Source organism: Phacochoerus africanus, chromosome 6 (genome assembly GCF_016906955.1).
Source record: "Phacochoerus africanus isolate WHEZ1 chromosome 6, ROS_Pafr_v1, whole genome shotgun sequence".
In the NCBI taxonomy this organism is placed as follows: Eukaryota; Metazoa; Chordata; class Mammalia; order Artiodactyla; family Suidae; genus Phacochoerus; species Phacochoerus africanus.
The window spans coordinates 89,235,182-89,259,644 of NC_062549.1; the positions used below are offsets into that span (position 1 = coordinate 89,235,182).

Sequence of the window (24,463 nt, forward strand, 5' to 3'; positions counted from 1 at the left end):
AGTTTTATTTAAAACGATGAATAAACAGTACTGCCAAAACGATGTCGCACTACAGCACCGTGTGATAATCTTAAAGGCAAAAAAGAAAACGCTTTTTGTACCGTGTCAGGATGGCCGAGCGGTCTAAGGCGCTGCGTTCAGGTCGCAGTCTCCCCTGGAGGCGTGGGTTCGAATCCCACTTCTGACAAGTTGGTATTTCTTTCCTCTTTTTTCCCCCAACCACGAGTAGGATTGCAGTCGTGGAGAAAAGAATATTTATTAATCAACACCTTTCTGTGTGGTATATCCACATATGGAGATTTTGCTTCGCTTTGCATATGAAACAATATATTTAGATTTATCCCTAACAACAAAATTTTTTTCTTCCTTTAGACTCCAGTTTCTCTGTTTCTATCTATTCCGTTATTTGAAGATATATTGAGCCCATTAGGGTAGGTAGATACAAAAGACTCCTCTGGACAAGGAGAAACCCTCCACCCAGATCCCTTAATTTGTTCACGCTCTAGAGTCACATTTTGGCGAGACTCGGATTCCCCACCATCTTGCCGGACCCGGTCCCACCACCAATTCTAATTCAATAGGTTTGCTGTGTCACCAAAAACCAGAAAAAGAAATCAACACGGCATATGAATGGAAACTAGTAGAGAGGAAAGATAAATTCATGGGGTTGTTTCAAGAACTTTTTCCTGAAAACCGCAAAGAAACCGCTTTCTGATTTGGGAGCAGCTGGGTATAGAAAAATCTTGTCCTTTCCTGACGATCTGAATTGTGAGCGGTCCATAGGCATGAGGATGGAAGAATCTGGTTAATGAAAGCTTGCCAAACTTCATTCTTTGTTATTTACTAGACTATGACCTTGGGAAATGTATTTGACTATTCTTAGTTTGCTTGTAATAAAAATGGAGATAGAATTGTTGTGAAGATTAAACTAGACAACCTAGGAGCTTGTTAAAAATACAGATCTCAGGCTACACCTCAAACCTACTGAATCCACATTTTATAAGATTCCCAGATAATTCATACGCACATTAAAGTTTGAGTTGCACTGGCCTATCTAATTTAGATGTCTTCCCATAGGTCTGTCTTTAACTTGGAATCTCCTTTCTTTTGCCACATTTTGTTCTATATCATTTGAGCACTAACAATACACCAGGCGCTGCTTGGAACAGAGGATAAAAAGTTAAGGTAAATACTGAGTCTAAACTAAAAAATAATGATAGTGCATCCATAAGAGAGAAATGTAAAAAAAAAAATAACACTGAACCTTAATCATGTGATCAAGGTTAACATTATGAGCAATTAGTCACATTGATATCACATACCTCCTGATATAATGCAATAAGATGGGCACTTCACTCTGTGGTATTCTTCCCCAAACTACACTTCAATCACTAAAAAAAAAAAAAAAAAAAGCCACAATGAAGGACAATCTAGCAAATACCTGACGAGTATTCCTCAAAATGTCAAGGTCTTAAAAAAAATCATAAGATTAAGAAGCTGTCACAGATTGTAGGGAACACATGATAATTAAATGCAACATTTTATCCTGGATTGGCTTCTGAAACAGCAAAATAACATTAGTGAGAAAATATGAAATCTGAACAAAGTTTACAATTTTGTTAATTGTATTGTACCAATATCAATTTCTCAGGTTTAATAAATGTACCATGTTTATGTAAGACGTTAACATTAGGGGAAGCTGGATGTAGGATATATGGTGACTTTCTATAGTATCTCTACAATTCTTCTGTCAGTCTAAAATTATTGCAGAATAAACAGGCATTTTAAAAAAACTTGTAAGTACTTGCCTATTAGGAGTAGGAATTGGGAGTTGGACAAAAAACTGCTGTTTTTTCATTAGAAGTGTTGAAGCAAAATTTGATTTTTGAATAACGGGCATGTATTTTGATTTAATTTGCTCTAATATTTTGAGAAATAAATATTTAATTTGTTTTATTTATTTTTGGCAGCACTCCCAGCACGCAGAATTTCCAGCGCCAGGAATCGAACTTGCGGCACAGCAGTGAAAATAAAGGTTAACTGCCAGGTCACCAGGGACCTCCTATTCTAATGTTTTTATTATAAACACACAAAGCTGTGACTACAATAATCAAACTAAGACTATATACAATATAATGATATTTAGATGCCTATTAACAAGAAGTAGTCTCCAAAGAATCTAAACCATCAACGGCAGTCATTTAAAAGTAGATGAAGTGGATTGTTTGTCTAAATTCTCTATAGAAAAAGATACAACTAAGCACAATGAAATTCTCCTTCTTATAATCTGTGTGTATTTTGAGGTAGGGAAGGAGAGAGGGAGGCTGTTGAAATGCTAGGAAACTATCTAAACCCTATAAGTACCATCATTCCAACTGAGAAGTTACAAATAAGTTGGGATGGTCAATGTTGGAAGTAAGAAGGAAATTCAGGAAAGGAAAAGTGTAATATAGAATGTGTATATGACATCACCTCTTTTTCCAGGTTCCTTCAATGTGAAGCCAGATTGTACAGGTTTTAGGCCAGGTGCGTGAAAAAGCAGTTAAAAATGTGAAATAACAACCAGGGGACAAATAGGTAGTTACTACAACCTCCTCTTCACCTGTAAGAGATCACCCTTAGCAAAATATAATGTAGAATAATGTATTTATTAAATTTTGTATATTTTAATACATTATTATATTTATAATGTCAATATAATATAGCACTCTAGCCAAGACCACTATCAATTCCGAGATAAAAATAAATCTCCCTTCCCACACAGGAGAGATGTAGAGTGGGTTGGGTTGATTGGGAACTAACTTACACAAATTTATCCTTGCTCTTATATGTCATTTAATTGGCAGTAAAGTTGAGCCCAAAGATACTTCCCAGTTTCAACCACTTGCTACAAAAAACACATTTTCACCTAATGAATAATGTAAATATACAATAAAATATATTTTTCCACTCAGGGCTCATTATCCAACTGTGTTCTAAAGGAATGATATGTCCAATTTCACAACATCTGGGGGGAGGTCTGGTAATAAGTGGCGTTATGGCCTGTTTGTAAGGTGGCAATGTACAGGCTCTAGAATTAGGCCCGATAGGGTTCTTAATCCCAAATCTCCTCACCACCACCCTTTCCCAATTTAATACTTATGGACCTTGAGTAAATTGTTTAACCTTTTTTAACCTCAGGATCCTCACCTTCAAAAAGAGATTATACACTGTGATGTTGCTGTGAGGATTAAATTAGATTGTATATGTCAAGTCTTGGTACACAGCTGACAATTAATAATTAGTTATAGCTAATATTTGTTGCTCAAATACTATATGCCTATCATTCTTCTTCACTTCTCACATATTTAGTTAGTTGTACCCTCTTAATAATTCCGAGATACTATTCCATCATCACCCCCATTATACAAAAGGGGAAACTGAAACTCAGAGTTTAACTAGTATGATAGATAAAGCTGCAGTGCTGAAAACATAAGCCATCTGGTTCCAATATAGCCATTTTCCTACACAGTTGCCAGCAGCAGCAGCATCCTCATCCTAAGGCTCATCAGCAGAAACCAGATGGGACCATGCTATTTCTCTCAAATAGATAAGATCAATAATAACTTTAATTATACCACCAGACCTAATCTCTTAGTCTTACACATACTTGGGATCGATTATCTAAAAGAACAACGAATAAAGTCTCATTATTAGAGACAGATAATTAGCATATAAACTCTTTGTCAGTCTATTAGGATGCATAGACTGACACACTAAACTAGGCTCCCAATACAGAATTTTTACTTTAGGGTTTTGCTAGGACTTAAGTTTCTTACCATTCTCTGTTTTCCAACTCCACCTCCCTCCCTCTTTCAACACAATGTCACAATTCTCTCTTATCTGATCTCACAATTCAATACTGTCTCAATGTGCCAGCCTCAAACTCTTCCTCTTACCTTGTTTTCCCCTATAGAAATCACACACATAGTCTTGTGAATTTTCTTCCCTTCCTTCCTTCAGCACCCACCCCAACATTTTCTGCTTCTGAAAGCCTTGCCCCTTCATCTACTTAATTGGATAAAATGAAAACTAAGAAGTTGTTTTAAAAGTTTATTTAGCTCTATTATTTCACATAACAAAATCCATACATGCAAGTAACAAAATACATTAAATGTTAGATGAAAGCAACGTTAAAGTGCCACACAAATGTTCATAAATGGTTACTTCTGCTTGTTTGAAGTGGGAGAAGGTTTTTTTTTAAAGTCAAATGACAGATACCTCAGGTATAAAAGATACTGACAAAAAACCCCTATTTAGGGGTAAGATTCCCCTTACACTCCCGCACCTGAAGTTACAGGCAGGATCATATAGACAGTCTAGAAAGTCCACAAGCTCAGACCAAGTGGGAGAAGATTTTTTTTTTAAGTCAAATGACAGATACCTCAGGTATAAGATACTGACAAAAAAAGCCCTCTCTATTTAGGGGTAAGATTCCCCTTACACTCCCAAACCTGAAGTTACAGAAAGTCCACAAGCTCAGACCTTACAGTCACAGCTGACTTGTCAAGAGGGGCCATTTAATCAACCTCCTCAATGACAGGGCCAGTACTGGGGGCTCCCTGTCGAGCTTGAGCACCACAACTGCTACCCCCAGGGATACCAGACCCCCCATAGAGCCTGGAGAAGATGGGACGACAAATCTGCTCCAGTTCCCTCTTCTGATGCTCATACTCCTCTTTCTCCGCCAACTGGTTGTGCTCCAGCCAAGTAAGGACTTCCTGACACTTGTCTTGTACTTTGCACCTGTCCTCTTCAGGAATCTTGTCTCTAAGGCTTTCCTCTTGCAAGGAGCCCTTCACATGGAAAACATAGGCCTCCAGGGAGTTTTTGGCAGCCACCCGGTCCCTCTGGGCCTCATCCTCAACCTTGTACTGCTCCGCCTCACGAACCATCCTCTCCACCTCTTCCTTGCTCAGCCGGCCCTTGTCATTGGTGATAGTGATCTTGTTAGCTCTGCCTGTGCTCCTGTCAGTGGCTGTCACACTCAGGATGCCATTGGCATCAATGTCGAAGGTCACCTCAACCTGGGGCACTCCACGTGGGGCAGGAGGTATGCCACTGAGCTCAAAGCGCCCCAGCAGGTTGTTGTCCCTGGTCATGGCCCTCTCACCCTCATACACCTGGATCAGGACTCCAGGTTGGTTGTCTGAAAAAGTAGTGAAAGTCTGGGTCTGCTTTGTAGGGATGGTGGCATTCCTCTGGATCAGCGTGGTCATCACCCCCCCAGCTGTCTCCAGCCCCAGGGACAGGGGAGCCACATCCAGCAGCAGAAGATCCTGCACCTTCTCACACTTGTCCCCCATCAACACTGCTGCCTGCACAGCAGCACCATAGGCCACAGCCTCATCTGGGTTGATGCTCTTGTTCAGTTCCCGGCCATTGAAGAAGTCCTGCAGAAGCTTCTGTACCTTGGGGATGCGGGTAGAGCCACCCACTAGGACAATGTCATGGATCTGAGCCTTGTCCAGCTTGGCATCCCGCAGGGCTTTCTCCACTGGCTCCAGGGTGCTGCGGAAGAGGTCTGAGCACAGTTCTTCAAAGCGGGCTCGAGTGATAGAAGTGTAGAAGTCTACACCCTCAAAGAGGGAATCAATCTCCAGCGTGGCCTGGGTGCTGGAAGACAGGGTGCGTTTGGCGCGCTCACAGGCGGTCCGGAGCCTGCGCAGGGCCCGTTTGTTCGTGCTTAAGTCCTTCCTGTGCTTCCGTCGAAACTCCTCCATGAAGTGGTTCACCAACCGGTTGTCGAAGTCCTCTCCACCCAGGTGAGTGTCTCCAGCCGTGGCCTTCACCTCAAAGACACCTGCGTCAATAGTAAGGACCGACACGTCGAAGGTTCCTCCACCCAAGTCGAAAATGAGCACGTTCCGCTCACCAGCGCCCCTCCGGTCCAGGCCATAGGCGATGGCAGCAGCTGTGGGCTCATTAATGATCCTCAGCACGTTGAGCCCTGCAATGGCACCTGCGTCCTTGGTGGCCTGACGCTGAGAGTCGTTGAAGTAGGCAGGCACGGTGATCACAGCGTGCCTCACGGGCTGGCCCAGGTACGCCTCCGCAGTCTCCTTCATCTTGCTCAGCACCATGGACGAAATCTCCTCCGGGTAGAACGCCTTGTCCTCCCCACGGTAGGAAACGCGCACCTTGGGCTTCCCACCCTCGCTCACCACCTGGAAAGGCCAGTGCTCCAAGTCTGACTGCACGGTGGGGTCTGCAAACTTGCGCCCAATTAGCCGCTTGGCGTCAAACACGGTATTCTGCGGGTTCAGGGCCGCCTGGCTCTTGGCTGCATCGCCCACCAGCCGCTCGGTGTCGGTGAAGGCCACGTAGCTGGGGGTGGTGCGGTTGCCCTGGTCATTTGCTAGGATCTCCACCCGACCGTGCTGGAACACACCCACGCAGGAGTATGTGGTACCCAAGTCGATACCTATGGCCACTTCTCTTGCAGCGGACATGGCTGTGGCTTCTGTCCACGAATGCAATATGAAGTCAGATGCACCAGCTTTCGGAATTTAGTGCTTCTCAACGTTGGAGGTAAGCTCAGCACTGCCACTCTTGTGTCCACCCAGCTCGGATCTGCTCTCCCTCCCCTTCCAGGAGCTTTTTATCCAGTTGCGGAAGACCCGCCTCCTCCCGCCCCCGCAGCCGTGAACCTTCCAGCGCCTTCCGGGCGAGCCTAGAGCCGCCCAGCCCGCCCGCTCTGGCTGACTCAGCCACTGACTCGGGAAGAAGGTTCGGGCGGATCGTCTGTTCAAGGAAGGGTGGCCTCACCTGCGTCTGACTCAGAGCCACAGAGAAAGTTCCAGCTTCTCCCAGCTGGTTCTAAAGGCCATCGGTGGGGCAGAAGTCAGGTAGGGCAGTAACTTCTCAAAAGAACACCCTCCTGGGTTGAAGAAGGCAGGTCTGAGTCCGGCACCTCCAGAAAAGCCCAAAGAAAATGTCACCATGGGAAGAGAGCCATGGCCTCAAGGCCAAAGATTTAAATTTCTTAATCCTTAATATTTGCAGGGGAGGGGGTTCTTGAAACATAAAGGCAGTATTATCAAAATTATGACTGAGAAGAACAGCTAGGAAGGGACCTAGGGCTAGGGATAATGTTAAGAGATCATGCTGCAGGCAACCGTTTCACAAGATGCATTGGTGGTTCAGTGGTAGAATTCTCGCCTGCCACGCGGGAGGCCCGGGTTCGATTCCCGGCCAATGCACAAGGGTGTCTTTTTCTTTCAGCAGTTTCAGTGATTTTAAAAAAGCTTTGTTTTGTTTTTCCCCTACTAGGATTTGTGACAATGACATAAATAAAACCAGTTAAAGGCTGGGTTCTTCTGGTTTTCTCTCCTTTACCAAGTCGCAGCCCTGAAAGGAGCCAGAACCTGGAGCTGTGGCTTGGGAACAGCCTAGGAGGAAGGAAAATGCAGGTGAACTGTGGTGAGAATGTCCCTTCTCTTATCCAGCCCCTGGGGGCTCATATCTCCTGGGAGCATAGTACCAAGGGATGAGTTGGAAAGGCATAGTGTGTGTTTTTTTCTGAGGCCTGGACGGGTTCCCAGCTCAAGCCCAGAACTCAGGTGTGCAATAAATGCCTGGAGTACAAGGCATCCTGTGCCCCAAAGGCCAAGGGCCAAGATGATTTCACTGGTCAATAAAGCCGCATTTGATCCCATCAGATCTATGGCATTGCAAACTGAGTCTTTGCCTTGTCTCACTTTCTTTAATCCAGAAGATCTCATTTAAATATTTTGGTGTTTCTCTTTGGCATGGACTTCTAAGATACCGAAAGGAGAAGACTTTTTGGAGACATGAGGGTGGAAATGGAGGAAAGAGAAGCCAGTGTTGTCTGTAATCTCCTTCTGGGAAATGGAACTCTGGTTTCCCACATGACGGACAAGTACGGTCACTACTAGACTAAGAGGATAGTACCCAGGAAAACATGATACATTCTAATGTTAAACTCCAGTAGCTTCAACTTTTATGTACTATATTATTATTGATCTGATTCAGTGAAACTACTAGTTTTTAAAAAGCAAAACTTAAAAACCTTTACTCTGAGTAAAGTGGCTCCTTTCTCCTCAGGTGGTTTAGAACTCTTTGGAACACCTCAGGGCCTGAAGAGGGAGAAGGAAGTCAGGATGCAGGTATCAATCCCACTTCTGGACTGGGTTTCTGGGCCAGCCCTTTCCCAGTGTATTGATGAGAAAGAGCTGACAAAGTTTGCTGCTGGTGAGCTCAGCTATACTAAGAAGATGATCAGTCCATGAAATAAGGGAATGTTTGAAGAACTGTGCAATTAATTACTTCCACAGTGGAAAAGCAAATCATCCTCAAAAAGAAGGAGCCTATTTTATAACTCCAGGAGGGAGAAAAGCTGTCAGCTTTAAATTCATTCACTCTCAGAGTTTAGGCTGGCTAGGCCTACATGTCAAAGTCAGGACATTTTAGGCAAAGGCCTGAAAGAAAAAGATCCTTATTTCAGAAAGGAAAACATGGCCTGCCCTGAGGTCTGTTCAGGAACTGCCTTGTCCAAACTCCTCTAACCTTCTCTCCCAGCCCTCAGCAGCCGCAAAACCCCACCTGCACACCTACCCCCAAGAGTTTCAGGTATAGCCCTAAAGCAAGCACCTCCATACCTGGACAGAGCCTCACACACACGTTTTCAGTGTCACTCACTTTATTTTTTTAACTCAAAAGAGTTCAAATATAGAGAAGCTTATTATGCAATGCAAACTTTATAATACACTTAAGCATATCCACTTATGTGAAATATATAAATTTGAGTGTCTTTCAAAATAGAACAGTGAGAGTTCCCAATGTGGCTCAGTGGTAAGGAACCCAACTATCTATGAGGATGCGGGTTAGATCCCTGACCTCGCTCAGTGGGGTTAAGGATCTGGCACTGCCATGAGCTGCGGTGTAAGTCGCGGACAAGGCTGGGATCCCATGTTGCTATGGCTGTGGTGGCTGACAGCTACAGCTCCAATTCGACCCCTAGCCTGGGAATTTCCATATGCAGTGGGTGTGGCCCTAAAAAGACAAATTAATAAAGAAGTGTAGAACAATGATGACTTAAATAGAGATTGTGGAGAGATGCTCTTGACCTAAAACTGAGTACAAAAAGCAAGTTGAACAAAATGTATAGTATGATCCAAAACAATATGTAAAGATCTATGATACCAATTACGTGTACATCTTTGAACATCCTTAAAACCATCTGGGCCACAGCTTTCTCAATTTTATTTTATTTTATTTATTTTCAACCATGCCCACAGCATGAGGAAATTCCTGGGCCAGGGGTGAAACCTAAAACACAGAAGTGACCCAAGCCACAGCAGTGGACACCACATCCTTAACCTGCTGAGCCACTGGGGAACTCCTGAGCTTTCTCAGTTTTAAAATGAGGAGATTGAACTTCACCATTTTTAAGACTTTGTAGCGTCAAAAGTTTCTGACTTCCCATGAGCAAAAGAGGATTCCTGTGTCTCCTAAACTATGTACCTATGCTATACCTGAATGAATCCTGCCTTTTTTTTTTTTTTTTTTTTTTTTAATGGCAACACCAACAGCATACGAGAGTTCTGGGGCCAGGGATTGAATCTGGGCCACAGCTGCAGACCTGCACCAGGTCACATCCTTTAACCCACTATGCTGGGCAGGGGATTGAACCTATGCCTCTGAAGCAACCCAAGCTGCTGCAGGCAGATCCTTTTTTTTTTTTTTTCCCTCTGTCTTTTTGTTTTTTTAGGGCTGCACCTGCGGCATATGGAGATTCCCAGGCTAGGGGTCTAATCAGAGCTGCAGCCTCCAGCCTGCACCACAGCCACAGCAATGCCAGATCCGAGCTGTGTCTGCAGTCTACACCACAGCTCACAACAACCCCTGATCCTTAACCCACTGAGTGAGGCAAGGGATTGAGCCCGCAACCTCATGGTTCCTGGTCGGATTCATTTCTGCTGCACCACTACGGGAAATCCTGCAGTCTGATTCTTAACCCACTGCACCATAGCAGGAACTCCTAAATTCTGCTTCTGTTAAGCATAAGAGAAGTGATCTGCTGTGTTTGTCGGAAAGTGCCATATTTATTTTATTCATTTTTTACTCCTCACACTGGTACAATAAGGAATGTTAGTGTGATAGACATTGATGATGCTTACCAATATGTATGATTCTCCTCCTTCTAGCCTCAGAAAGGGTTTGCAATTCCCTGCCTCTTGAGATCAGGTCACATGACTTGTTTGAGCAATGAAATTTAAGTATGTTACTTCTGGACAGAGGGCATTTAATTACTATCTTAATTGCTACTGTTGTCTTTGACTTTCTTGGCAATGTATGGTAGCTAGTGCTGAAATGGACATATAAACCTGAGCCAGCCCATGAAAGACAGCTTCCTTGGGGACTCTTCCAGATATACAGCAGAAAATGAGAAATAAACTTCTGATGTTTTATGCCACCAAGATTTTTTTTTTTTTTTTTGCTTTTTAGGGCAGCACCTGCAGCACATGGAAGTTCCCAGGCTAGGGGTCAAATCAGAGCTACAGCTGCCGGCCACAGCCACAGCCACAGCAATGCTGGATCCAAGCTGCATCTGAGACCTACACCACAGCTCATGGCAAACCCACAACCTCATGGTTCCGAATCAGATTCGTTTCTGCTGCACCACACCGGGAACTCCAAGATTGTATTTTTATGATCTGTGAGTTTAATATGCAGGTTAGAGCTGGTCAAGTAGGATTATCACCCATTTTTTTCCCAATGTGACTAGCCACAAAAATGTAATTCACTCAGTTCTACCTTCTAGTCCATCCCTACTCCAACTTACACCTCCCTACCTTTTTTTCAGTTACTATAGTAAAAACAGTCTTATCTGTTTAAGGGGAAAGTGCCAGCCAAATAGTGTGCTCCAAAGACTACAGTTTCCATAAACATTTATTAAATACCTATTATGTTCCAATGACATTATGTTTCCATGTATGTTGTTAAACTTTAACCTCAACAAGATATCCCTGGGGAGAGAGAAAGATATTACCATTTCACAGAAGAAGAATATAATTCACAGAGTAGTTAAATTCTTCAAGACCAATCAGCTAGCATATGGTAGAAATGAAACACAAATTCAGGTTGTTTGGCTCTATTTTCAGTATACTTTTCACAATGCTACTCTATAGGCTTAGAAAGTTAATTAAATTAAAGGGAAGCAAGTCCAACTGATACACTACTTTAAAAGATGTGATGGGTGAAAGTAAATTATATTAAAGAGTTTAGGCAAATACATTCAAAGCTGAAATGCATGTACCAGTGGTATATCTTGGATGGTATCTAACAGGGTGTTCAGTAATATTGAATTGGATTTCTGCTTCTGGGAAGATGGAGTAGATGTGCCTTTTTAAAAAGTCTTTGATTTCAAATTATAAGGAATTTACTCACACCACAAATAGGTATTGTATGCTTTGTCATGTACCAGATGCTGACCTTGACTCTAACTGTATGGTAGTGAACAAAACGGAAAAAAAGCACTGGATCCTGGAGCTTATATTCTAATGGGAGAGGGGATAGTCAGTTGGTAATAAGTACAATGGGGAAAAATACATCAATAAACAATTAAACAATTGGGCATATGGTACTTCAGCTGGTGATGAGTACAATGGGGGAAAAAATCAAGCAAGAGAGGGAGATTAGGAGATAGTGGAGGAGTGGTGTTGTATTGAATGGTCAAGGAGACCTCACTGATAAGGTGATATTTGAGTAAAGACCATGCTGCGAAGCACAGTGTGGACATCTGTAAGAAAGAACATTTCAGAAACAGTAAATAATATAAACCTGGAGCAGAAGAATAATTGAAGTGTTCAAGGAAGCAAAGAAGAGCAGTAGATGAGGTCAGAGAGGCAGTGAGGAAGAAGATCATGTAGTGCCTTGTAGCAAAGCCTTTAGCTCTTACTCTAAGTACAAGAGGGAAGCTATTGTATAGCTTTGAGCAAAGAAGTGACAGGTGCAACGCACATTTTTAAAAGATCACTTTAGCTGTTTTGTTGAGACTAGACTGTCAGGTGGCATGAGTAAATGCAGGGAGACCAATCAGGAGGCTGTGGAAGTGAGAGATGATGGTAGCTTGGACCAAGGTGCCAGTAGTAGAGTACTGAGAAGTTGTCAGATTGTTGGATTTATTTTGGAAGTAGAGCAGAGTTTACTGAGGTTTCATATATTTGAGGAGCCTCTGTCAAACATCTGTGAAAACACATTTGCTGTGAGTCTTCGAAGAGCTGGGTGGGTTGTGACTGTACCTTGGCCTTCAGGAAATCAGTAAAGGTAAGGCCTGTTAGGATTTAGCTCTGAAGATCACAGGCCCTTTCCTTCCTGGGAGGGTCCTTGGCCCAAATTGCTGTTAAGTCGGGGCTGGGGGAAGAGTTACGGACTGAAGAGATGCTGCTACCACAGCTGTTACACCATGGAATGAGCGATCATTTGTCCTGAGGGCCTTGGCTCCATCTGACTTTGCTGTTCTTCCACTCTCCCTTTGAGCATTGAAGGTCTCTCTGGACAGAAAAATACAGCCCTGTATCCACTGCAAAAAGGAGCCCCATCGCCAGGTAGAAAGTTATTTGATACCAAGGTGGAAGGATGAATAGAATTGCCGGACCTAATAGGAGAGGCAGAAGGATGGGAAAATGACACTTGTTAAGGCAGAAATTTAGAATAAACAATCAGGTCCCTAGTGAGAAGCTTTTGAGAAGGCTGAGGCCAAGGCCAAGACAGACAGGTAGCCCAGAAAGGATTCAGAGGATCTTTTCATCTCCCTGCCTTCCCAAATAATGCACTGGGTCAGCATTTCCCAAAGGATAACCTCAGGAGCACATCTGTTCTTTAGGACATTAACAGACTATAGAGAAAAAAGATTTTATAGCTACCCAGGTTTAGCAAATGCCTTGTGACACTTCATTTAAGAGTTTTCTTTAAGACAGGGCTTCTTGAAGACTTTAATGTACATTATGAATATAAAAGGAAAGGAACAGAGTACATAGCGTGTTCTGCATTGATTTGAACCCCTCATTCTGAAACATCTCTCTGGGAGTTATGTGATTGGGGAACAGCCTTTGGAAAACGTTGAACTAGAGAATCCATAGACCACATCAACAGATCTTCACTCACCACCTCCTCTTAGCCTGAGACCAGGTATTCACTAACCCACACTAGTCTGGCATAAATGCTTGTGATGCCATCTGAGAGGGCATGATTTGGAATTCACAAGATACAACTTCTCAAGAAAAGGCAGAGGCCTAGTTATTTGTATGTGAAGACGGAGTCTCATGCCAACATGGCTCCTTTGGCTAAGATTTGAGCCCAGCCTGAGCAGTTCACTAGGGAGACACAAGCAAGCATTAGACTCCTAGAGGGACATATGATAAAGTACATGGAATGAGGTGGGAAAGAGGGAGAATGGTGGATTTCCCTACTGGCTCAGTGAATTAAGGATCCAACATTGTCACTGCTGTGGCTCTAATAACTGCTGTGACATGAGTTTGATCCCTGGCCAAGGAACTAAGCCCCAGCCCTCCCCCTGAAAAAGAGGGAGAATAGCAATATCTGGAAGATGGATATGGAGGATAAAAAGGTGGTTTCTGTCCCTTAAGAGTTAAAACTCCAAGTGAATGACACCCATCCCTATAATCCCTGAGAAATGATCCAGGACAGAGCTGTGTATTCACACAGCAGTTGGGTCAAGCTAAATATCCTGAATTCCAAAAAAGATTAATAATCCCCTCACTACCCAACTTTCCAAGGTGTAAAGCTCCATGAAAAGACTTAGTTCCCACCTTGGACAGTGATGTTCACAGGCTGTGATGAGCGTGACGTCTTCCCAATTGATCCTGTGCAGTGGTACTCACCACTATGACTGTGGTTTGCATGTGGGATGGAGAGGCTGGACTCCACATAGGAAAATTTCTTAGATTTTCCATTCTGGAAAAATACGACCTTATGCAGAGGCTTGTTTCTCCAGCTATGGCACCTCAGCACAATGGGCTCCCCTTCCTGGAACACCAGGCTAGGGGTCTGGAGCAGCAGCCAGTCTGAAAGACACAAAGGGACCACAGGACCCAGGAGGCCTGACTCAAATCTTAGACCAAATCCTTACTGGTGGTACATTAGATGTGGAGAGGAGCCTACGTTTGGAATCAGACATTCCTGATCTGAATCTTGGCAAGTAGTTTAACTCTTCTGGACCTCGGTTTCCTCATGTGAAAATGGTCACAGTCATACCATTACCAATCTAGAGTAGTTCTACCACCTACTATGGCATATAGTAGGTGTTCAGGACATGCTTGTCTTCTAATTCCTGTCCTGGAATAAGCCAGCTGCAGTTCTGTCCTGTCCAACAAACTTCCACAGGAAGGACATAAGAGACCCTGGTACCATCCCTTCCCTAAAGGAGGAATCAACTCTGACACAGGAGACAACAGGTGAGGGGGACACAGCAGAGACATACGTCTTTGGGGAAATGTGTGAACATCCAACAAATATTAGCTTATTTGGTGCATGTGAGTAAACGTGGAATTTCATTTTAGCAAGGACTTTATCCAAAGGCAGCAGTGATATGGGTGGACTGCTAGCCTGCTGTGTATATTTCCCTCCCATTTTACATCCTTTTACAGAGGAAGAAAAAATATGTAATTTTTTGTTGTAAAAGGAATAGAAGATGAGGTGGGTACTTGTAATCCTGACCTCAGCCCACACACTCCTTTTTCCTAAAGCTATAGGACTGAGCAGAGTTGGAATTGTAAAGAAAGGGTAGAAAACAACAGATACATTGGAAGGGAGTCCCTCCGGATGAGGAAAAATAGTAACAATAACCACATGTATGCCAGTCAAACACACTTAGTCCCTGCACGAGATCAGAATGATGCCAATAGAAGTCTCCACACAGATGAGGGAATAAGTGACAACAAAGAGAAAGCTCTGGGCCACAGCTACAGTGGGACAATCCAGAGGAAAGCTGGGGGGCACCAGATCTTGCTACTTGTGTCACAGGAGCTAGAAAACCCCACTTTTCCCACTGGGAAGGAACCCCTCTGTCCCAGCCATTCCCATTCCTAACATCCTGTGTATTCTTTCTTTTGGAAAACTCACACCCTGGCAGGACATTCCACACCAGGATTAGGTGAGCAGTCCTGGTTCTCTAGAATGCCCCTCTTATAAAGCTTGAGTTAGGGTAGAGGTAGGGAAGGCTAAGAATTGTAAAAGATTTTTTTAAAATGAAGTAGAACCCAGAGAAAATGTCAAAGCTGCTTGCATGTAGCACCAGCAACCAATTCTTGCACTTCCCCTCCCTGCTTGGCTAAATTCCCCTCTACAGAAGGTGCACCTCATTAGAATAGCACATTCTCCCTAGCAGTCTCAGCTGCTATGAGCTTATAACCTGGACAGTGGGGAGTGTCTGCCTAAGACTGGTTTGTTCAAGAGGGCCAACTTACACCTCCTTGAGGACAATTTCTTGGTGCATGTCTTGAGGGCAGGGCCCAGTTTCATGTCCATGGTACTCATGAGATGTTCTTTAAGAAATAAAAGGACTTTTGCATCAATCTCCTGGGAAGAGAACTCCTCTGCAATCTTCTGGAAGTCTTGAAGAGAGGCGATAAACTCATACAATCTTCTACACTCCACTGGCTGAGTTTACTGGACAAGAACACAGGGTTGATGCTGTGAATCCTGGGGTAGGCAGAACTGTGTCAAAGTTCCCTGGATCACACTCCCCCTGACCAGCTCTCACTTATAAAGACCCAGGGACATTGGAGAGAATGCTTCATCCTAAGTGGAATTCTCTGAACCCTAGCTAGAGTCCTCTTACCTTCGGAGCCACTTGCCCTGGATCTTAGCATGGGTAATGTCAGAGGAGCTGCAGTAGGGTCCACACTGGTGAACACAAGCATTATGGACGTCTCAAGACACTTCCATGTGTTTTCCTCTTCAGGCAGAACTGAGGCTACAGCTCACACTATACCTTTTTTTTTTTTTTCTTTTTCATTTTTTGCCACCCCGTGGCATATGGAGTTCCCGGGCCAGGGATCAGATCCGAGTCTCATTTGTGACCCAAGCCGCAGCTCTGGCAATGCTGGATCCTAAACCCCCTGTGCTGGGCCGGGGATCAACCTGCTTCCCAGGGCTCCAAAGACAGGGCCAGTCAAGCTCCTATACTCTACCTCTTAGTGCAACTCATGGAGTAGAAACTCTTGGAGCCACAGAACTGTTCTGCAGGAGTGCACTTGCCACAAGGCTGGAACTTCAGGAGATTTGTCCTCTTGACTACTCAGCAGATGGGCTGTCCCCTCCCCAGGGGCCACCTGACTGATTCTCATTCAGCCTTGTTGGGAGGCCAGTCTACATAGAGCAGCTTCTCAGACTTTGAGTAACAAACAACCCACTGGGAAAGGTTCTGCTCCATCCTGGATTCCAAAGCCCTCAATCATGTGGGTGAGCATGTGGGGCTTCACCATGGAGGTTTGAGTCACCCATTTGTCTGGACACCATGGCTAGTGTAGGAGGTGGTGCTGTGGGCAGGGGCCATGGCTGCCAGTTCCCCCCTTGGTGAATTAGCATTCCCTCTGGTCACTGGTTCAGCTTCTTTTCCAAACTGCTCTCCTTCTCCTCCGTGGCCTTGGAGCTCACTGCTAGTGGAGAACCCTTGGCAGGAATCCTGAACCCAAGGTGAAGACATCATCTCCTTCCTCCTTGCATTTGACAGCCAATGTCTGGGTTTGCACAGCAGGTACACAGACTGCATGTAGAAGACAACAGGGACCCAGACCTGTTGGCTGAGGGAGTCGTGGCTGCTGCTGCTGCTGCTACTGCTGCACCCACTGGAGGTGCTGTGGGGAGAAGTGCCGGGATTAACAGTGCTGGAGCTGTCACCAGCGGTCGATAGCAATCTGCTGCCTGGTTATCACCTGTTTCTCCAAGAGCTGGATCCGTTGCTATTGCTAAATTGGTGAATGGGGCTGGATCTGTGTGTGGGTGACTGAGCTAGTAAGGGTCTGCCTGGGGGCAGGTGTAGCTCTCTATGTCAGATTCATGCCCACATCCTGCTGACCACTCCCATCTGCTTCTGTCTTCTTGGCCACTGCACTTTCCAGCCGCCCTGGATCACCATCAGTGTTTGAAATGCAGGCAAGGGCTCCACCACATCCACCTTTCCTGGGACAGCTTCCATCACCATCCATTCCGGAGGAGGAACTGACTCAATGGCCCATTTCTACCTGGACCCATGGGCCTCAGAATGCTATTCCCACTGCCTCCACCAAATGCACTAATGCTAAAGATTGGCCTGATTCCTATAGAGGAAACCTGAGCCACAGCCAGAGGCCTGGGGGAGGCTAGAGACAGAGGAGGCTCAACAGGAGAACAGTCTTCTGGTTGGAGACTTGGGTTGAGGCCTGTTGGTTCCTCACTGCCCAGTGCTGCTCCTGTTCTGCAACTACACGGACTCCAGGAGCCTGAGCAGCTGGCACCTCCAGCCGGACTACAGTCACTGTCCTAATAGGCATCAGGATGAGTTGAGAAGCTAAAGGCACATTCCAGCCCATGGTCTGGTTTACTTGGAAAAGGTTCCCCAGCTGTAGTCTTAGGTACATCTGGGCCTGGAACAGGTTGAGGGGAGGAGGAGGTGGTGTTTCCCAGGAGCAGAGCTTGGGTCAAAGTGGTAACATTGGGAGAGTTCACACTCGAGGACTGGCTGGTCAGTTGGGTGGCTGATGTTGTGGCCAGATTGACTGAGGCCTGGATGTTGGTCAGCTGCTGTGTAGTGCTGGTGTTTGGGGGAGCTGGCCTGCTGACTAGCAGCACTTGTGATCAGCTGCACAGAGGCCAGGCTATGCAGCTGGGCCCGCTGAGCAGCAGGTGCACATGAACTGGTAGAAAGACGGAGGCCCATAGAGCTATCACAGCAATGCCTGCAGAGCCTGTTCTGCTTGCTGTTCATACAGTGGCTATGACTATCGGGGGCCGAGGGCTACCACCTGAGTTGGGACTCTCATTGGTGCAACTGGCATTCTGTTGGCTTTAGTCTCCACAATAATGACGCAGGGTCCCCAAGGCTGATGCTCTGGCTCAAGACTGTCATAGCAAGCTCTGCACCCTGATCCTCCAGGGCAGTATCCAACTCATACTCAATGCCAAGGTCCCCTGTTGTCAGGCAGTGTGGCTGGAAGTGGGAGGTGCTCATACAGACATGAGGGGTGACTCATCTCCACCCCTTTACTGGAGGGGCAGGGCAGTGAGGTCAGGGCTCTGCCAGGCCTCTGGGGATTCCCTCCAGGACCATCTTTCCCTGCTAAGCCCAGAGGGGAAAGATGAGAGGTCTGGGGCCGAGGCCCACTTGGCCTATTAGATATCTTTGAGGGAAACTTAGGAGCCAGGTAAGAGAAGGGGACAAAGTGAAGAATAACAATGACAACATTCATCATAATTGCATTGTGCCTTTTCTTTATGGAGAACCTACTTCTTGCCAAGATCTTTGGAGAATCTTTTTTTTTTTTTTTTGTCTTTTTGCCATTTCTTGGGCCGCTTTCCTGCGGCATATGGGGGTTCCCAGACTAGGGGTTGAATCAGAGCTGTAGCCACCGGCCTACACCACAGCCACAGCAACGTGGGATCCGAGCCGTGTCTGCAAACTACACCACAGCTCACGGGCAACACCGGATCCTTAACCCACTGAGCAAGGCCTCAGTGGGATCAAACCTGCAACCTCATGGTTCCTAGTCAGATTCGTTAACCACTGAGCCACAATGGGAACTTCCAAGATGTTTGGAGAATCATTGATCTGTTCAGCAAACAGTCATTGAGCCCTGCCCTGTGCCTGAGGCTGGAAATACAAATAAGATTAAAACACCACTTCCACCTCAAGTTGCACAGAGACCCGGGGTGGGGGGGGGGGGGGGCAGGAAAATGCTGATTCTCACCAGGACCTGATAGAGGAGGTGGTAGTCTCTCCATTGAGCAGATGAGGAAACTGTGGCTCAAAGCTAAATGGAATCATCATGTTTACATGGCTAGTAAGTTCCAGGGCTAGGATTCAGTTGTGGTCTGTCTGTGCATTTGACTCTGCTATAAAAATGGAAGCGGTCCTATGAGTTAGGGATTTCCTTCTGCCTCTCTCACACTCAGCTGCCTGTTTATGGCCTTCTTACCTTCTTGTTCAAGTCAGGACCGAGGCAAAATTGCCCAAATACTGAGAAGTCTCTTAGGCAGTTCCACCCTACCACACATACTAAACCAAGGTGGTGGGTGGGAAGGGAAATGAGTGGGCAAAAATGACTTCAGATTCATAGCCATGCTTCTCAGTAAACAGGCCACCCTCTTCCCTAAAAACCTCTGCCCTGTAAGCTGATTTCATCTCTCCTTGTCCTCCCAGACTCTCCCAGGCCTTCTTCCACTAACCAGAAATCACATCCAGATGCACAGGGTCGCTGAGACTGGAGTAGGCAGTCTGGCACCTGTAGTATCCGCTGCTAGCGCTCCTGGCCTTAAAGCTGAAGCTGGGCTGGTTCTCGGTCCAGGTGAAGTTCCCATTATAGAACCACTGGGTGGTGTTGTTCTCAGGGTCATGGTCGCCCTGGCACGTCAGTGTCACAGAATCCTCCTGGAGCACATTGATCCATGCAGGCTGAAGCTTCACCTCAGCCTTTGGGAGAACTGCTAAGGGGCAGAGAGAAGAGGCAGCATGAGGAAAGGGGACCCCCTAGGGCCCAAGTAGACCCCAAATGTTGGATAATGGGAAACTGTGGCCCTGCTGGAGACATCAGGAGAGGAACCCAACCAGAACTGTTCTGCAACTGAAGGCAATTCCTCCAACTCATATAGCCCACCCAGGGGCCCCAAGAAGCCAAGTTCTCCCAGGGAGCCTGTCTGTTCCTCAGGCAGAATAAGAAGGAAGGGAATAGAAGAGGGGGCAAGGCAGACAAATACAAGTACACCTGACCAAAGGATGTCTAACCGGTTCCTTCTTTCTCTCCGTCTCTGTCTCATCTCTCTCTCTCTGTTCCTCTCTTTCTCTCTCACACACATGCACTACACATACATCTTTTTGAGGAATCAATTTCTCTCCTGTAAATTGAGGTATTTGGACGTTAGTAGATAAACGCTCTCCACAGTTGGATAAAGACAAGTGGAGACATCTGGTGGAGGTGCCAGGCTGAGAGTCAGATGTCATGTTTCTCTTCTGACCGATTGTCATTCTGAAACTACACTCCTCCTCGGATGGGGCTCAAACCCAGCTGCACCTCAGATTGGGATTTGAACCCACTGTCGTCTAATTAAAACTGTTCACCTGGTTTCATGACTTACTGAAGCTCAAGTTGTTTTGTCTTGGTGCACAAATAATTTAGCATGAGGCGAAGTTGCACGCAAAGCATAAATTTCTTAGCATAGGACCCTTGTGACAGGTACTAACAGGCCAGCAAGGGAGCTCAGCCCCCGAGAACAAAGAGGGCTCCATTTGGAGTTCTCCTATGGCACAGTAGGTTAAGGATCTGGCATTGTCACTGTAGCAGCTTGGGTCACTGCTGTGGCATGGGTTTAATCCCTGGACTGGGAATTTTTGCATGCTGCAGGCCTGGCAAAAAAAAAAAAAAAAAAGTCTACATTTTTATAATCACAAAGTGGAGACGGGAGAAGAGCACCTTCTTCCTCATTTTTGCATAGATATAACTACATCATTAGTTCTTCCTTTGACCCTATATGGTCTAACCAAGACTGTCTTAGCACTATTTATATCATATATATATTAGCAGAAAGGTGGTAACATATACTAAAATATGATAATTCATCTCAGGTTTCAATATAATGTCCCCTTTCACCTAGTTTCTTTCTCCTTTCATTTATATTCCCATCTTGGCTCCATGCAGAAATGCTGCTCTTCAAGAACCATTAACATTCTAACTTCATGTAACAAGATTCAGACCCCATACCTATTGTCTTGTGTTTTAACTATCAGGACTTGTGGCTTGAGTATGCCTGGCTCTTGAATGCACCTGGTCTCCTTCAAGATAGAGTAGATGGTTGATAGGTTACTGGATTTTCTTGAGTGGTCATTAGCTTACAACTGTCTCCCAGACTCCCTTAAATTTCCCTTTCTGTCTTTATTTCCCCTAGTGGGATTTCTAAACTAATTATCCTACTTTATCCCTATAAATTCTTTACCCCTTAGAATAAATCTATCCTGACACCATAAAAATATTTAAAAATAAATTAAAAACCAAAAAAAAAAAAAAGCAAAAAAAGGGAGTTCCTGTTGTGGTACAGTGGAAACGAATCCAAATCCAACTAGGAACCCTGAGGTTGTAGGTTCAATTCCTGGCCTTGCTCAGTGGATTAAGGATCCAGCACTGCTGTGAGCTGTGGTGTAGGTCACAGACACAGCTCAGATCTGGCATTGCTGTGGCTGTGGCCTAGGCTGACAGCTATAGCTCCAATTAGACCTCTAGCCTGGGAACCTCCATATGCTGCAGGTGAGGCCCTAAAAAAAAAAAAAAAAAAAAAAAAAGAATAAATCTATCCTGACACCAAAGCACAAAGGAGATCCTGTGGCCTCAGGAAAGATAAGGAAAGGGGGAGAAAGGCTGGAGGACCAGTCTAGGGAAATCCTGGCTTCAGTGCCCCAGGAAGACCCCCATCTCCCTACCAGTCCTAGGAGGTTGAGAGGTTAGTCATGCAGAGAAAGAAGTGCCCAGCAGTGTTCACCTCACCAAGTTGCAACCATTGGTATCTCCTCCTATTATTGTCTGGGGGAACAGGCTCTGAAGCCCTCGGATATATGAAAAGTAGAGGATTTATCAACACAGTGGGATGGTCTAAGCAGATCATGTGATTTTGCATGTGGCTGAAACAAAAATTGCCTGGGCTCGTGATTTAGTTTGGAAAGAGGAAGACAGTTGAAAGAAAGGACATTTCTTTTCTGTGACACTATGTATGAGGTCTCATGGTTAACAGAACCAGAAGGGCTGAAGTACCTGTGCATGGTGCTGCCCATCCTCCGCTTCCCTGGGAGGAAGAGAAGGAGGAAGAAGAAAGGGACAAGGCATCTTGAGGGAGCAATTATTCTTCCCTGGCTCTGCTTAAGTCCTGGGTTGCTGCTGCATTCAGACAGAGCATCTCCAGACAGAGTGCTGGGAGCAGAGTGAGGAGGTAGCTGTTGTGGTGAGAGGATGTGGGTGGAGCACTTACCACGTGTCCCAGGAACAGGAGCTGTAAGAGAGAAAGCAAAGATCAGCCTGGTGTTTGGATTCATTGATTCATCATTATAAATAATCACCTCCTTGCTGATTCCCTGAACTCTCTTGTCCTTTTCTGGCTGCAATTCATTCACCCGTGTTGTCTGTGCTTTTACTTCTTCAGTTATGTGTTGATTAAATAACCACACAGGAGGAGTTCCCGCTGTGGCTCAGTGGAAACGAATCTGACTAGAAACCATGAGGTCATGGGTTCCATCCCTGGCCTCACTCAGTGGGTTAAGGATCCAACATTGCTGTGGCTGTGGCTGTGGCTGTGGCTGTGCTGTGGCTGTGGCGTAGGCTGGCAGCTGTAGCTCTGATTGGACCCATAGCCTGGGAACCCCCACGGCCCTAAAAAGCAAAAATAAAAAATAAAAATAAAACCCACACAGGAGTTGGATTGGTATATGTAAATTTACTGTCTCCATATTCAAAAGGACACTGAACTGCCATTCTGACACTTTTCTCTGTTAAATTTGCTCTTCTGTGCTTGATAGTGACACTCATCTCTTCCTGCTTAATGGCCGTGCAGTGCAAGGAAGCATGCATGCTCCTCTGGTCACACAGTTGATGATTCTAGAATTGCCTGGTGTTTACATTCTCTGAGCCCCATTCCCTGGATAACCGAGACCCTCTTATGCTTTTTCCCAGGGGAAATTCCTTACACCTAAAGAGAGAAGTTGCCTGAAGTGGTGTCAGGGGCACAGAGAATGGCCACTGCACCCCACCACAGTGTATCTTCCCTCCACCTGCTATTTGCATAAGATAGCATTAGCCTTCCCACCTAAGATTTGGTCCCAGTGAAACACACAAAAAAAAGGAAGGTAAACACCTTGGCCGCTCAGTAGCCCTTCAAGTCTATGACACTAGACTTTCCTCAGAGCTGGCTCTGCTGTGCAGGGTGGCAGAGCACCAAGGACATGTGAACCCAGTGAGATTGGGCAAAAGACTTAAAAAGAGATTGGCAAAAAAACCCCTCCTGATTCTGCCAATTTCACAATTTGCCAAAGCCAGCAGGGTGGTCAGAATTTGATTTCCATCAGCCTGCCCTCACCCTCCTGACTTTCCTGACGTGCTTCCCATGCCCCCCAACCCCTCAACCTTGCCCAAGCTCAGCCCCACCCGAGGTGGCAGCAGCTGAGTTAGAAAAGCACACCTGCCTCTGCTCCTGCTCCACCGTCCCTCCTGGGGACTCTCACTCACCCAGGAATAGCAGAGCTGTCCACAGGAGCATGTGGCCCAAAGGACGGCAGGGCATGCAACCAGCCCAGTCACTCCTGGCAGCGGGGAGGGCTAGGGACGAGGGGATCCCCATCACCTCCTGGAGTACGCAGGTTGCCTCTGGCAGCGCCAGCACAGGACAGGCTTCTCTCAAGGCTCGACAGATTCCACCCCAGAGGACAGACAAATTCTGGAGAGCAAAAGAGGAAGTGAAAAGAAATGTTTTCTCATTAGCTCCTCCCCTCCACCCTCTTTCATCTCAACTGTCTCCTCCCAGAAGATTCAGGGCTTCCCAGAATGGATGTTCCTCAGTCCCACTCCAAATTCACAGAAAATGTAGAAATTGGGAAACAACTCCTCTTCCTCTGGGGCCTCAGCTGGGCTCAGCCTCTGGGAGAAAGAGGGGACTAGTTACCCAAACTCAGCTCACAACCTCCTGTCTCTCTCTGTCTTTTGTTTGTTTGTTTGTTTTTTTGTCTTTTTGCCATTTCTTGGACCACTCTTGTGGCATATGGAGGTTCCCAGGCTAGGGGTCAAATCGGAGCTGCAGCCACCAGCCTACGCCAGAGCCACAGCAATGCCAGATCCGAGCCGTGTCTGTGACCTACGCCACAGCTCGTGGCAAAGCCAGATCTTTAACCCACTGAGCAAGGCCAGGGATCTAAACCACAACTTCATAGTTCCTAGTCGGATTCGTTAACCACTGTGCCACGACAGGAACTTTCTGTCTCTTTAGAACAGGCAATGGAGGAGAGTGAGCCCCCAGTCTTTCCATACTTCTAGATCCATTCAGAGGCCTAGATGTTAGGGGCTACATGGGGGCTCATTGTTAAAATGGCTCATTATACTGACCCAAGAGACTGACCACCATGCTCAGATGACATCTGGTTTTCACCACTGGTGCCTCCTTTCCCAAGACTACAAGACCCCCCACTGTGGGACACTACACACCACCAGCTTTC

General features: G+C 45.7%; 2 protein-coding genes, 2 non-coding genes and 1 pseudogene across 4 annotated transcripts; 2 read left to right on the forward strand and 3 right to left on the reverse strand.

The window, feature by feature from the left end:
* Positions 1 to 104: 104 nt before the first annotated feature.
* Positions 105 to 187, forward strand: TRNAL-CAG (transfer RNA leucine (anticodon CAG)). The gene has a single exon. It is a non-coding gene; the product is annotated as a tRNA-Leu (tRNA).
* Positions 188 to 4,078: 3,891 nt separating this feature from the next.
* Positions 4,079 to 6,646, reverse strand: HSPA6 (heat shock protein family A (Hsp70) member 6). The gene has a single exon (XM_047784068.1). The coding sequence runs from the start codon at positions 6,489 to 6,491 to the stop codon at positions 4,560 to 4,562; it is 1,932 nt and encodes a 643-aa protein (XP_047640024.1). The 5' UTR covers positions 6,492 to 6,646; the 3' UTR covers positions 4,079 to 4,559.
* Positions 6,647 to 7,170: 524 nt separating this feature from the next.
* TRNAG-GCC (transfer RNA glycine (anticodon GCC)) lies at positions 7,171 to 7,241 on the forward strand. Its single transcript has one exon. It is a non-coding gene; the product is annotated as a tRNA-Gly (tRNA).
* A 3,414-nt stretch (positions 7,242 to 10,655) lies between these two features.
* Positions 10,656 to 23,700, reverse strand: LOC125129416 (low affinity immunoglobulin gamma Fc region receptor II-b-like). Its single transcript, XM_047784076.1, has 5 exons — positions 23,484 to 23,700; positions 22,234 to 22,254; positions 19,450 to 19,707; positions 13,836 to 14,090; positions 10,656 to 12,661 (listed from the first exon to the last, which is right to left on the reverse strand). The coding sequence occupies exons 1-5, from the start codon at positions 23,593 to 23,595 to the stop codon at positions 12,483 to 12,485; spliced, it is 825 nt and encodes a 274-aa protein (XP_047640032.1). The 5' UTR covers positions 23,596 to 23,700; the 3' UTR covers positions 10,656 to 12,482.
* Positions 15,700 to 18,421, reverse strand: LOC125129415 (polyhomeotic-like protein 1; annotated as a pseudogene).
* Positions 23,701 to 24,463: the final 763 nt, after the last annotated feature.

What these genes read in the sequence shown, in the direction of transcription:
- HSPA6 (XM_047784068.1), bottom strand. Translation starts at nt 6,491, where the DNA reads ATGTCCGCTGCAAGAGAAGTGGCCATAGGTATCGACTTGGGTACCACA.
- LOC125129416 (XM_047784076.1), bottom strand. Translation starts at nt 23,595, where the DNA reads ATGGGGATCCCCTCGTCCCTAGCCCTCCCCGCTGCCAGGAGTGACTGG. An exon ending in TCCTGTTCCTGGGACACGTG is followed by an intron (nt 19,708 to 22,233) that starts GTAAGTGCTCCA and finishes TCTGCCCCTTAG; the next exon opens with CAGTTCTCCCAAAGGCTGAG. An exon ending in TGTGAACATCACTGTCCAAG is followed by an intron (nt 12,662 to 13,835) that starts GTGGGAACTAAG and finishes CTCTCCTATTAG; the next exon opens with GTCCGGCAATTCTATTCATC.